At 43.7% G+C, this 14199-nt stretch overlaps 4 protein-coding genes across 4 annotated transcripts; 1 reads left to right on the top strand and 3 right to left on the bottom strand. All coding sequences in view use genetic code 12, as the record gives it.

Annotated features, from left to right (window-relative positions):
• Window positions 1-80: 80 nt before the first annotated feature.
• STP4 (Stp4p) lies at window positions 81-1130 on the bottom strand (the record flags this gene model as incomplete). The annotated part of the gene is made up of 1 exon (XM_025485083.1): window positions 81-1130. One exon carries the CDS (start codon window positions 1128-1130, stop codon window positions 81-83), a length of 1050 nt encoding a protein of 349 aa, XP_025340014.1.
• Window positions 1131-3644: 2514 nt separating this feature from the next.
• On the bottom strand, window positions 3645-4649 carry FEN12 (fatty acid elongase; the record flags this gene model as incomplete). The annotated part of the gene is made up of 1 exon (XM_025485082.1): window positions 3645-4649. One exon carries the CDS (start codon window positions 4647-4649, stop codon window positions 3645-3647), a length of 1005 nt encoding a protein of 334 aa, XP_025340013.1.
• Window positions 4650-5220: 571 nt separating this feature from the next.
• ROM2 (Rho family guanine nucleotide exchange factor) lies at window positions 5221-9312 on the bottom strand (the record flags this gene model as incomplete). Its single annotated transcript, XM_025485081.1, has 2 exons — window positions 5221-7837; window positions 7868-9312. 2 exons carry the CDS (start codon window positions 9310-9312, stop codon window positions 5221-5223), a joined length of 4062 nt encoding a protein of 1353 aa, XP_025340012.1.
• Window positions 9313-10180: 868 nt separating this feature from the next.
• On the top strand, window positions 10181-13449 carry CXQ85_001366 (uncharacterized protein; the record flags this gene model as incomplete). Its single annotated transcript, XM_025485080.1, has 2 exons — window positions 10181-10646; window positions 11456-13449. 2 exons carry the CDS (start codon window positions 10181-10183, stop codon window positions 13447-13449), a joined length of 2460 nt encoding a protein of 819 aa, XP_025340011.1.
• Window positions 13450-14199: the final 750 nt, after the last annotated feature.

Genomic DNA, 14199 nt, shown 5'->3' with positions numbered 1-14199 from the left:
CATGGCTAAAATAAGAACACTGAGCCGGGCAGTAATTTTTAGTCAGATGCTCTGGCATATCTTTCACGTAATGCTCGTGTCTAATGAGATGCAAATGGACAGTCGTTTGTGTCGATATGATTAGCGATCCAATCATCTACCGTGGCAAATTGCCGCTGACACAAACGACAGTTTCCCGGAACGTTGTTACGCTGTGATTTTTTGGTACCTGAAGGATACTGAAAGTGAATAGCCTTCAAGTGGTTTTTATAGGTGTCGCATCGAGAGAAAATACCCAGCGTATGACAGCAATGGTCCTCAGTTGCATCAGACGAATTGTTCTTGAAGGGGCAGCGAAATTGACCCTTGTCTGCACCGATCTCTTTCCAGTGGCACTTAAAATGGCGGAATAAGTCGTTTGGTCTCGCAAATCCACGATGGCAGAGCTTGCACAAGTGCGGTCTACTCGTGGGTTTGAGGTGAGTTGACTTATGGGTGGCCAAATTTGAAAAGAAAAGATGGCATTCAGGACATTGCCTCTTTTTACGTGGTTTCCATGCAGAGTCTCTAGGAGACTGAGGCAGCGACGACGACGAAGCCGGTTGAGGCGATGCAGTAGCCGATGGCGAAAGGTGGTTAGTCGGTGGGGTCTGGTTATGCTGCTGCAATGGCGCTGTTACAGTTGCCATAGCTTGTGGGGCGGGCGCAGACGGAAGTGTGATGGCAGGTTTGTGCTCCAGGTCCCCTTCAGTGTGTGCCACTCCCGAAACCGACGCCACTGAGGAAGGCAGCCGTGATGGCGGCGCAGCTTGGAATGAATAAGCCTGTTGGGGTACCGGGTGATAGTATGGAGTTATTGGCCGTTCATGAACGTGATCATAGCCCTGGGACTGAGTCTGGGTCAGAAACAGCAGGTTCACCAGCGAGGGCGTGGCGCCAAGGTTGCCAAGCGCGGGGCCAGGCCCCATAGGGGCGTAGGCATTATATGATCCTTGAAGGTTTTGATAGTAAGGCTCGTATGACTGGGCATATGTTTGATAATGTGGATTTTGTCCAGTAGCTGGTGTGTTACTCGAATACTGATCCTGGCCCGGTATAGGGAGATCAAGCGAGAGCAGTCGTATGGAAGGAAGTTTGCAAGTGTTACTCATGGTAGTTAACGAGATTGTGATAATGACAACGGCAGAAAAACAAAGTGTTAGGTAGTGATATAAAAATGTATTAGTAAAAAATTGCCACGGGTCTTGCGAGACGCTGCCAATATATATACCAGCCGGGATCCGCCAGGTCCGAAAGTTGAGCGCGGCGACCACGGGACGGCTGAGGTAAGTATAGATATTTAGCTGCTGCGGCCCCAACGCAGCGCAGTGTAGACCGACCTATTGTGCCACCGGAGAATTGGCGGGCGCAAGCGTAATGCTGAGTAAGCGGAAAGTCCAAAAACCGAGGTTGTTGACACAATTATTTTTTTTTCTCTTGGACATTCCAAAATACATTTTGATTTATCTCAAGGTGACCGTAGTGACCATTAGACCTTCCATCATGTTCTTCTACGAGACATTTCTTTTACACCACTTGCCTAGCCAGGCGCGGCAAGCTCGGCGCGCGCATAGCCGGTGACAGGTCGTTGCATAAGCTCCAGGCCGGAAAGAATTCCTGCCGGCATTGCCGAACCCAAAATGGCCGCTCTGGGGCTTCCGCGCTAGGTTGGGGTTGCTCCCTGATATTGCCTAGCTCCCCTAAACGAAATTGTGCCCCTATGGGTTGCCGCGAGCACCCTGTTTCCGATCACTCCACGCTCTGACGCTGGTGCGGGTCCACTGATATCCGCCGACACATTGCCGGTATCTTCGGGTCTGCTGCGCTCTACCTGGGGGTTCATACGGCAAGTTGCCTAGCCCCATTGCCTTGGTCCTGGTACCCGCATCTTTGTTGTTACCTTTCTGAGCTTATGGCCTGCAAATCCATCTCTTGTTACCTTTTCTCCACGTCTTTTTTTTTTTTTTCTGGCTTTGCCCATTTGCTACTTGCCTTTAAAACTTTCCTGCTATTCAGTTGTCTGCCAAAAACTCTTTAAACGATTGTGAGCTTTCCTCTTATACGCCATAACTCTATTGGGCTCAGGTATAAGACTTGGCGAGGCTATGGCAAGTTTTGCTCATTTCTGGTTATAGGGGCGGATCCGCCCAGTTCCCGCTGCTTAAGCCGCTCGCCTCGCCAGATTTTGTGTACTCTCCTTTTTGACGTAATCATACTCATGCAATTGCGGTTCCCGCGAATGAGTAAATCGCGACAGCTTCTCTAAATCAAAATTATCATAAGTGTCTCTGGCCCCGGAATTGTTGTATTTCATTCTAGTAGATTTCTGTTGATCTCTATTTTGGAGAGCTTCTCAAGTAACCCTAAGATATTGTTGCAATTTTGGAACCTTTTCAATGCCGCAGGCATCCGCCCGACGTTTCCCCTATTCCCACCGGTTTCATCGGCATAATGCCTGTTTCCGCTACAGCCGTATCCAGTTTCTCCCTCGGGACAACACACCTGGTATGCCGGTTTTACAGCTCCCTTACGTCGAACATACCATTTTTTTTTTTTGCCCTTTCCTTCGTTTTAGTTTATTTTATATTTCATTCTTCTGCTATCACGATTACCCTTTGCTATTAAAGTTGTAGCCCCTACTTCTGACTGTATTGTGGGACTTTTAGCTGCCAAGAGACTTGGTGCTAGTTTCTTATTCCTCCCCAAAAATGTAGGACTAACTTGCCAATGTTGACGACTCGTTCTTCCGATACGATAAACACATGGCACTTAAGAAATCACAGCCAGGCCTTTCCTTCTATTTCTACTTGATTCAACGTTGTTTTTTTTTTTTTTTTTTTTTTTTTTTTTTCCTCAGTTTGCCGAGGCCCTTCTCTAACGCTTGTCTCGTTCGCCCCGCTGTTTCAGCCTTGCATACTTTTCCGGACAAGCCGTGCGAGTAGCAACCGCGCAAGGTTTTTTGGTACACGGTCGGACAAGAAATGCTTTGGCTTATAGCCAACTGTTACCTCCATGCAGTAGGTTCAGAAGAGCTGGTAATGAATTCTCTGATTTTCTTAAAAGCTGCAGCTGCTGGTTATTGTACGTTACCTCATTATTCCTGCGCGGCTAAAGACAGTCGATTACACATTCCTTCTCTCAGCCATTGCGAATTATGCTGGTCCCGGCTTCTCCTACATGCCGCACTTCCGTGCTACCGTAGAGCCATTTCGTGTCCCACCTGTCTTTTTCATCAAGCAAAAGAGGAGACAAAAATTGTTTCGATAATTATGAATACGATAAGCACATGTGTAGACCATAAAGGTCCCCATTACTAAGTCAGAAATTGAGGTCGGTTGTGTATTTGATTGCGCTAGACCAGCTCTCCCTCTATCAAACAGGCAGAGACATTTAATCGTCACTTCGAGTGGCTAGCTTGGCCATACATCAAGGCTGAAGTACACGGCTGAAAAAAAGCAAGCTTACTAGTAGTTCTACTGGATCAAGGTGGTTTCAATTATTCTCAATCTCGGATTGACGCAAATTAACATACCCTTATTGTCTAATTAAATGATGAATTTTTAAAGGGCAAACAAAGGACCGGTGTTACATACCGATGATGCTAGTTCTTAGGCGTCCAGCAACATTTAGGCTTTTCTGGAACGTGCCTTGGACGTGCCTTTAGGGCCGACAGAGACGCCACTAGAAACACCACCCTCAACCTTAGAAGAAGTTGCCTCTTCCTTTTTCTGCTTCTTGGTCACGTTGCTTCTGTAAACCTTGATATAGAAAGAGATAAACAAAAGCAAATACGAAGTCAAGATGAAGTATCCATAAGCAGCTGCCATTTCGGAACCATAGCAGTCACCCATGTGTGGCAACCAAGGAAAGTATTTGAAAGCATAGTGTGTGTACGTGGCAAAGTAAACGAAAATCAAATCCAAGACGAACTGAATAATTTGAAAGCGCGTGACCCACTCTTTCCACCAAACTCTGATGCCACGAGCACTCAAGAAGTAGTACCAGTACATGACGACATGAACCGCCAAATTCAAGGAAATTGGCACCCATTCGACAGCTGTTGAACCTCTTAACTGGGTGTAACATAACAAAGCAGTTGCTCCATGATGGTACACGTGCAAAAACAACAACTTCTTCTTTTTCAAAACCAAGAAGACGGTATCAACCAACTCCCAGTACTTAGTCAAGTAATTCAAGTAATACAATGTAATCAACTTTGGGGCAAATGCACCTGAGTCGCATACCGCATAGAAGAGCCCATGGTTGTATAAAATGGGCACCAATTGCTCCACCATTAACAACAACAAAACCAAAGAGGCTATAGTCAAACCCAAGTTATGAGCTTGGAATAAAATGTTCAACTTTAAAGCCGGTACTCCCACGGCATTTGAAAGAGCACGACCGCCAAAAATTATGACATAGTAAACAACGATGATGCCAATAGCGTGCCAACCGTTCGCCAAAAAGGTTTGGTTGTGAACAAACCTAAACTCTTCGGCCGGGTATCCAGCAATCTTTTGAAAAACAGCGTTGAAAAGAGGCCATAAATGAAGGCCGAAAGGTCTGTCAACTGAAGGAATCCCCACTTGAAAGATCGGCTCTGGTTGAAGTTGTTCAAGAAAGGCTGACATCGATGGAAAGAGGTGGGTGACAAGAGTTGTATTCGAATCTCAAACTGCCAGAGCGAAGGTAAAAAAAAAAAAAAAAAAAAAAAAATCTCCGCGACTCTACCGAGGCTCAGACCATGGGCAAATCGACGAGCTAAGATGTACATAAAACAAGTTTGGAAAGAAACAGTATATCAGACGGGTTTCAGAAAGTAGTATGGCACGTACTCCATTCTTTCAAGTGGAGTTTTTTTTCGCTGTCAAGGTACGTTAGATCATTTGTCAAACGTTTCATGCTGCAATAAAAGAAGAGTTGCTGCACGACAGGCTTCTCTGGCGCGTTCATGACAGTTTCTTTGGAAAATCAACTCTTGCAGCCGAAAAACCACTTCTCCTTGTTCCTTGCTTCTTCCATGATTTCTTTTAAATATGACCATATATAATTCTATTATTCTTCTGTAACTTCAGTTGCCCTGTGTTGCTTCTTTTTTACATTCAATGTAGCTCGTCTACAAGTTTGTTGAAAACGTTGCATGATATAGCGCTTGTTAAATTCGTAAATGTTTGGCTTTAGGATAAAAGCTATTATCAACTCCTATGCTTTCTGTTTCGGCTTAAGGTTCAAGAAGTCAATAGAAACGATTATGTCAAATCCGTTCTCTTCGCAAGCGTAAAGTGCCTCATGCTCATTAGAATGCAAAAATCGTATGTTCTCCCCTATCAAAGCCCTAATAAGTGTTGTACTTTCAAGGTCACGGATTTCAATAAATCCAGGATCAAATGCCAAAAGATAAGGATAGAACAAGGCAATGTTTTGTGGCGACCCTTCCCAGAAAATGCCCCAGTCATGCTTCGTTCGCCAACCGTTACGGTTAATCAAAAATGAGAATTCACTGTAACTCAAAAGGAAGTTCTTGCCCAACCTGTGGATTCCAAGCGGGGCAACACTTTCCCGCTGAGTGGCAAAGTCCAAAGATGGGTCAGCCTCGTCAAGAATTGGTTCCTTCCTCCCAGCTTCCAAGGATAAAATTTCAAAGCCTTTAGTACAGCCAATACATAACTTAGTCTTCAAAAACGAAATGGATACAAGCTCTGACATGAAAGCAATCTCTCGAACCTCTGGTTTCTTTCCTTTTCCTCTATTTTTCGAATCAAAGGGGTTAGTAGGCTCGACTATACTAATTGCCTTAGCGCTTCCACTCTTAACAGCGCAAACCAACAACCGGCCATCACAAACTCCAGTTTTAAAGAAGGACACATAGTTCAATATAACTTTTCCACTTCTTGTATTCTTGACGTGGTCAAGGGAATCTGTACAAGATAAGTCAAACTCGTACAACGTCTTCTCAGATAGCACTAGCAATTTGGAGTACTCAACTAGCACTTCCATTTGCGAAATGTAAGGTTTACTGATCACCATTGTTGGATCAGAGCAAATTTTTTCGTTGGATGTCATACTAATGGAACGAACTGTAGATACCCACACGCCAGCATCCGTTCCATATAACAACTTCTTACCACCATAACATGGAACAGCACAGTTGATCCGGTTGTGTCCAGTGAACCGTCTCGTCTCGTATTTACTTAAGGAGAAAATGTCATGTTTCTCCAAAAGTTTTCTCTGTTGCTGCTGTACTTGCAGCAAGATTTGACTCTGGTTGGTAACATCATCAGCGTATAAAGAAACGTGAACGGGGTTGTTCCCAAGACCCAAAAAATTGACTTGAAACTTTTGCTGGGAAGAAGAGACCGGATTGTAATTGGAAACCTCTGCACGATTCCTTAAGTTTGTATCCGATATGATTGAACCATTCTCTCTAAAGGGTAGGATAGATTTTATGCCTGGCGAGTCATACCCACTATTCACGAAGAGCAATGGTAAGTATATGGGCTTTTCAAATACCTTGTGTACTTCTCTCTTGTTCTGGATCTTATGTTTAACGAGAAGCAAAGCGTGCTCAAAAAGGTACAAATCAATCTTTTCGTTGTCCCTCTTACGGTTGAGCGTCACCTGGTAAACTATTCTGTTGTTATAGTTGAGCTTGAAGCTGAATCTATCTTCGAGCGTTTGTCTGCCCAAAAGTCTGTGCAACACCATAATTTTGTGCCGATCGGTGCTTTCTCCAGTTTGAACATTAATCTTATTCAAGACTTTCTCGATTTCTTCTTTAGCCTTCAAAAGATTATTGTAATCTGACGAAGATTCTTTCGTGTTTTTCAAAATTCCTCCTAGGAGTAGCTGGTATCTCGCTGGGCGCTGCACTCCCTTAATTAAGAATGACGACAAATCCTGCTTTCTTGACTCTGGCTTCTTCTCAATCGCATCCAAAAACCTTGCATATTTCATATTCACTTGCTGCTGCCTTTCATGCTCAAAGCTTGCAAAAACCTTGTTGCCCGAGTACTTTATAAAGGGTTCAAAGCTGCCAACGAATTGTAGGAAGACATCCCCGATATTCTCAACGACGGGTTTTTCAGTTTGCTGTCGATTCGTTAAAGATTCGCTAAGGTTCTTTGCCAAGCGAAGCAATTCATTGACACCACCAAAGACAGTACGAATGAAGGCTTCCCTCTCCCTTTCCGGAATGATATTGTTCGTGGGATTGCGAAGTGGTAAAATATAGAAATCTGTCATAAATTCAAGATCCTTGACATAATCTCTCTCAGTATAAATAAGCTCGTAAATCAACTCCTGTCTCATTTTTTCGTGTTTATCAAGTTCTGCCAAAACCAGCTCATCGACAGTTTCATGCCAAAGCGTCTTGCTGGTTTCATTATCGTGTAAAGAGAGTCTTGATACAGCTCGCTTGAGCCCACCTCGTGGTTTCATATTTAGCCTTGCCTGTTGCTCTAACCTGCGAGGACAAGCGATTGAGTAACAAAGGCGATCACGAGTGCAAGTTGGAGAATAGCAATTGCTCAATATTGTGAACACGCCATTCACTCCTGATGACTCCTCCTGATCTCTTGTTTTATGTGGTTGTCCAAACATTGCAACACCACCGTCCACAGGACTAGGTGGTATACTCGGTGGAGCCGATGAGGTTGGGTAGGGAACTGTAGACGGAGGCTGCGGCAGAACTGATATCTGATGCTCATTATACGAGCCTCGGTTCGAATTATTGTTGCTCCCGGTGGCATCTTCCGCAAAAAATTCAACATCGTTATAGTTGCGACTAAAGGCATAGACTTCATGGCTTGAGTCTCGAAGTCTGTGATTGTATGTTACATCATGAAAAAACTTTTGAGCATCTAATGAACGACCCAAAAGCAAAGCTAGATTACGATCATTCGTCCTGATTATACTGCAAATAGCGTCCACCGCTGTATCACCCGTAAAAGAGTCGTGATATTCTAGGCCGTCTTTCATGTTGATTGTTAAGACTATGGAATCCTTGAATGCTTTAGCAACACGAGAAAGAACTGCCGGATAAATAGCAGGTTTGCGGGATTGATACATGGCCATAGTTTTTTGGGATGTAAGAGTTGAGGAAGAAACATTGCGATCACCCCCTTTTTGTAGGGACGCCGAAGAGGAGAACTTCTTCGTTGATAATGAAGATAATTTGCCGAGTGAACTGAATGACCTTGACTTTGATGAAAGCGAGAATGAGTGTGAGGAACCCGAGTAGGTATTACCACTGCGATTATTCTGAGATTGCGGTTGATTGTGCGCCGCAGTTGGGGCACTGTTATGCTTTGATGATGAGGACGACAATGACTTTGTGCGAGCTTCCATCCTTAATTGCTGTGCATGCTGTTGGCCAACTTGACCCTGACAAGATGGGATCTGCGGGTAGCTAGGCACAGTGGGGGATGATACAATCCTACGGCCATCCGCGGTTGGCTTCATAGGTGGTGGTGGTTTCCGTGAGGTGACTAACTGCTGTGATGGAGTATATCCGAACATGCCGGGCTGGGATGGCGGTACGCTGCTCTGGTAAAAGCCAGCATCACTACCTGAGTAAGAACTCTCGACCTCTATGTAGCCGTCCTCGGGCACGGTGCCAAAGGCAACAGGGGCCTGGCTATAGTTTTGCAAGGTATCATGATACACAGAAGGGCCCTGCTGAATGCTTCCATTATGGGCAGGGAGTGAGCCACGCAGGGCCTGCCTGGGAAGTTGTCCACCAATCGGACCAGCCGATGATGTCTGGTAAGGGTTGCTCAGTAAGCTCAGCATCAGGCGTTGGTATTGATTTGGTGGACGATCACTCTGGTGGGCCGATATGTACCCCTTTGGCTTGCCATTGTAAGCGGAATCCTGATGGTAAGAGAAATCGCTTATTTTACCGTTGTCAGAATAGGTGCTGGAGACCGGGTATGGTAACTGTGACAGTGGCTGATCATGAGACAGCAGGGAACGGCTCTGAGGACTTTGTAGGCTTACCTTGGATGGCTGGCTGCCCGGTAATGACGGTAGCTGTTGGGGAGACTCATATATTAGCAGCAGGGCAGAATGAGAGATGTTACTTGGCTTTTGGTAAGGCCGATTTGTTGTTTTAGCTGGAGATGAATTGTACCCTGGATGTTCTTGTCGTGAATGGATATCTGGATAGTTGGAAGTAGATGTGTATTCTGGCGTAGGCCGTTGATTTCGGCCTACTTGTCCAAACATGCCTTGGGGTATTAGATGTTCTGGAAGATTAACACCATCAGGCCTGGTAGAAGAATTACCGTAAGACATAGTAAGTAAATCACTCACAGATTGCTGGACGTTGCAAGTCGAGATGAAATGGCTGACGATTCCTAGAGAAAGGGACTTAGGCAGTTCGCTGATAGAGAGAAAAAAAAAATACAAATGCAGGCGCCTCTCGTCGACTTGGGAAGTTGGACATATAATCGTTCGCTGACGTAAAGTAAGAAATAGATAATGGAATCACAAACTCTTTAATAGCTGTTATTGGTTTGTTTTTTCTTTTCTGTCATTTGTTTTGCTTTTTGCTTTTTTTAAAAAAAAAAATCTTCGACTTGTTTAGCAGCCTCGACATTCTAGTGTTACTCGTCTATTCTAAACCGCATCAGGGTAAGCGTGAGACCAGGATTCATACAAAGGGCGCCTCTACTGAGCGTGCGTCGCCAGTAAAAAATAGCGATTTCGATTGCTAAAGAACATGACTGAAAGCGAGGAGCGTACAGGTCACCTCTCGGAAATGGCTTATAGCTTGAGCGATCTTAATGGTTAGAGGCGTATCAGAGTCTGACAGTACTTAATTAATGTTCTGAAATTTTTCGATGATGTAGATAGATACTTATGTCCCTTTAAAGAACACTCGCATTCCATATAGACTGAAGTCACTCACGCCAATATGTTAAGGAGACAGGTGATTGGCCTGAGTGTTAAGATTCGAGCTCATGATTTAAAATGAACGTCATCACCACTCATTTCATGAGACCACCTATGATTTTAGATTTTTACCGTTGTCTCCCATCTTCTACTCTCTGCTAGAGAAACACCATTGTCGGGTCTGTCGCAGTGGCTTTTATGGAGTGCATAATATTTCAAGATCAAGACACCTAGCTAGTTTAACTTCAATCGATTACACTTCACCACCATGCCCGCATATCATTCAACCTTCCTCGGTGATAGCTCCTCAGAGAGAGTTGTTGGAAACGTTGTCTTGTTGCCAATTCATACCCAATTCCGTGGCCCATCATACCCTCCCGAATCGGAGTATGATATTGTTGAGGAAACTTTGGACCTTTTCAGAGCTAACTCCTTCTTCAAGAATTTCGATATCAAGGGTCCTGCTGATAGATTACTTATTTACGGTATATTGTTTGTGAGCGATTGTTTATCGAAGCTAAATGGTAAAATCAGCTATAGGGAAGCTACAAGGGTCTTGAACAACTTAGCTCTTGACTCGTTTGCTTTGCCTGGTGACATTGGTTTCCCTTTGAATGCTCTCTACCAGGCCCCCTCCTCCAAGAATGATGCTGATTTGCTCCGGGGCTATTTGCAGCAATTTCGCCAGGAATTGGCAGACCGGTTGTTGAAAAGAGTATACGCCGACGACGAAAGTACCCCGAGCAAGTTTTGGCTAGCATTCACCAGAAGGCGCTTCATGAATAAAAGCTTGTAGTTTTGTCTACAGCTTTTTTATGGCCTTTGCAATTTGGCAGGGCTTCAATTACTGAATCGAGGCGTGTTTCATAAGGCCAATTTTTCCATTCCCTGATGACCTTTTGTATAGCTATATGAATTCTAGAAAATTTCCACATGTCAAGTTATCTGCATAGGCTCCGCTTGAACCATCATAATATCAGAAAGGCAACCCGGGGGGACGCCTGGTAGATTACATCGTAGGGGCGCAATTATTCTCGTCGGAGAAAACGACACCCCCTTGATCGGCTAGTATATTACAAAATTTGTTATGCCATTCCTGAGCTACTAAATGGTTATGTCAAAGCAGAACTGATGCTACTGCTATAGATAAAAGGTTGAATCTAAAAAAGCTTCTCTTTATATTGGCTGACCTACGTCAATGCAAGGCGCAATTGGTCTCCACGTGTGTGTTCCATCGGCACAAAGATAAGGTCTGGAATGGCTTGCGTATAAAGGATAGCATTCCTACTTTTTTCTCATTTCCTGTTCTATATTTCAATATTTATATCATTCTCCCTTCTTATATGGAATTAGGAGAACAGTCGAGAAACAGTAAATTCGATTCCTAATCTGACACGATTTCCATTGTTCTCAATGCTTTTTGTCCGCTTTTTTGCAGCCATTTCAATGGCATTGGCGTACACTATTCAAAACTATGATTCAATAAAAACACAATTGAATGTACGGCTGCATTCTTCTTCGGTAATCGACAGTATCTATCAAGCATTGGACTTAGAGGAGACTAAGTTTATCGACTATAACTTGCAAAACCTTTCTCATTTTGAGGGGAACAGATGTGAGACTTGCCACAACAAGATAAAACATGCCAAATACCTATTGTTCAGCAACCCTGATAAACAACATTTGATTTCACTCACTTTATATAAGTATTGCTTGGAACAGAATCTGGGAAAAGATTCCAAGTGTGAATTCATGGACTTTTTTGTCTTCACCTCTCACCAAAACAACTTTGGTCACCCAGGGACAGAACTGACTCACACAAAAGAAGCAACTTCCATTAACTTTTTTTATAATGATTTTACCGAAATGGTAAGGCATTTTAACTTGTCCTCGGAACTTTCTCTTGATTATTACTGTCACTATAAGGGCAACTATTGCGATTTACCTGAAACACCGGAGATATCAACTATAATAGATTTGGATTCTATGTGGCCTGCAAAGCAACCGAAGCATAATTCTGAACCAGCTTATAATCAAGCTTCCGAAACTTTTAATGTCCTCCATCTTTCAGATTTTCATAATCAATTGCGATTTGAGGTAGGTGCTGAAGCCAATTGCTCTCAAGGGCTCTGTTGCCTACCCGAGTCTTTCAATAAAGAACTCACTCCCGACGAATATAATTTCACTGCAAATTATAAAGCTGCAGGTGCTGACATTAGTTCAATTGACCTCTCGTTCTATCCAGAAGCCCATTTCATCGGTGGTGGCACCTATGAGAAGGGCCAATTCTATGATATTCCCATTTACCGGGGTTGGAACTCGGTTTGGGAACCTGCAACTACTTTCGGTAATTACAAGTGTGACCCTCCTGAAGTAATGTTGAACCACAGCTTAAAGTTTATCTCTTCAACTTTTAGCCAGAACGATTATGAATTCGCCATTTTCACTGGTGACATTGTTGACCACGATGTTGCACATTGCGATGCTAATACTACGAAATATGCTGAAACCAGATCTTACAGAATCATGAAACACTTTCTTAATAAGCTACCTATTTACCCGACATTGGGTAACCACGACACCTTCCCTTATGGGCAACTAGCGCCCAATAAATTGATGATCAATACCTCAGATATCTCACTTCACTGGAATGATGAACTTATAAGTGAACTTTGGGTGGATAACGGCTGGATTGAGTCTTCTCTTAAAGATTTCATTAGACGCCATTATTCGTCATATGCCACTGTCACCAAAGGCGGTTTGAAAGTCATCTCTCTCAACTCAAACTGTTACTACCAGAAAAACTTATACTCCTATATAAACATGGAAGCTGATCCCGACCTCTTTGGTCAATGGAGCTTTCTTATCAATGAATTGGTTGAAAGCGAAAAAATTGGGCAACGAGTATGGATCATCGCCCACATTCCTGCTGGTGACTACGACACTTTACCTATCCAATCAAGTATTTTTGCTAAGATTGTGGAACGCTTTTCCCCCTTCACCATCGCGAATATTTTCTATGGTCATACCCATAGGGATCAATTTAAGTTGCTTTACAAGAATGAGACGGCCATTAGTATGGCGTGGATATCGCAAGCGATTACGCCCCTTGGACCAGCAAACCCGTCATGGAGGTACTATGAAGTACAAGAAGAATCTTTCAACATACTCAATTCCTTCAACTACTACTCCCGATTGAACGAGACATGGGTCAATGGTGCGAGGGAACCCTCTTGGAACTACGAATACGATACTAGAGCTACATACGATCCTGAAGCGAAATGGCCAGCACGCGCACCATTGAATGCAACCTTTTGGGATGAATTCGTGGTTAAAAGGCTTAAAAATGTTCTGGAGATTACCACTAATCAGAGATATGCTGATCTCATGTTCCGTGAAAACCCGTATGTGCCCAACTGTACAAATGGCACGAAAGTGACGACGCAGTGCTACCAGAACAATTATTGCGACGTTATAGGCTTCACGGTTGATGACTATAATTCTTGCGTTCGTGGTTTGGAGCATCAATACCATTAAACAAAGCGCAAAGTCCTTCAATCCCATTTATAGATTTTGTATCGTAGCTGCTCAAGTTGGAACCTCGCCTTTTAGAAGGAAGTGAACGCATATATTTATATCATAAACCGTGAGAACATAAGCTTCTTCATACGCATCCTAACGAGGTCAAGGTGATTCATTGTTCTCTTTGCAACCACCGCAAGGTAAAAAATAACAGATTGTTTTTTTCGGTTCCGTTAAAATCAGTATGGGGAGGATGGGGCTAGATACTCTTGAATCTTAGCTATCCAATATTGAAGCCCTAAGAGAAAACCTACACTAGAGTACAAAGGGAAAGAACCCAATGCCTTTTCACAGTGAGCATCATTGTGCTCTCGCTGTTCCGATTCCACTTAATCTATTGTCATTCTTTGTAGATAAACTGAAGAAAGTATCGAACTTCTAACTTCAAGGAAGAGAAGTGATTATTATAGCTAGAAGTCTTTGATAATACGCCGACTTTTTCAGCTTTACTTTGCTGGCTGGCAATGCTGGCATCAGAATCGTTCACTAGGCACGAATGAGTCTCTCATATTAGCGTTAGGCCGACCACGACCCCTAAAATTCCCTCTCTGGCTGCCCCTTCCTCTGCCTCTTCCACGGCCCCTAAAGCCACTTCCACGAAAAGAGCCTCTAGGAAAACCGTTATCATTATGCTGTGCTTCCTGGCTAGCTTGACCGCCATAGATGCCACGACCAAATTGCCTGCCCTCTCTGAAGCCAGGATCC

The sequence above is a fragment of the Candidozyma haemuli genome (genome assembly GCF_002926055.2).
Source record: "Candidozyma haemuli strain B11899 chromosome Unknown B_2014730914, whole genome shotgun sequence".
NCBI lineage: Eukaryota > Fungi > Ascomycota > Pichiomycetes > Serinales > Metschnikowiaceae > Candidozyma > Candidozyma haemuli.
Note: the sequence above shows the minus strand (reverse complement) of the source record. Positions and strands in the feature narration are given on the sequence as shown.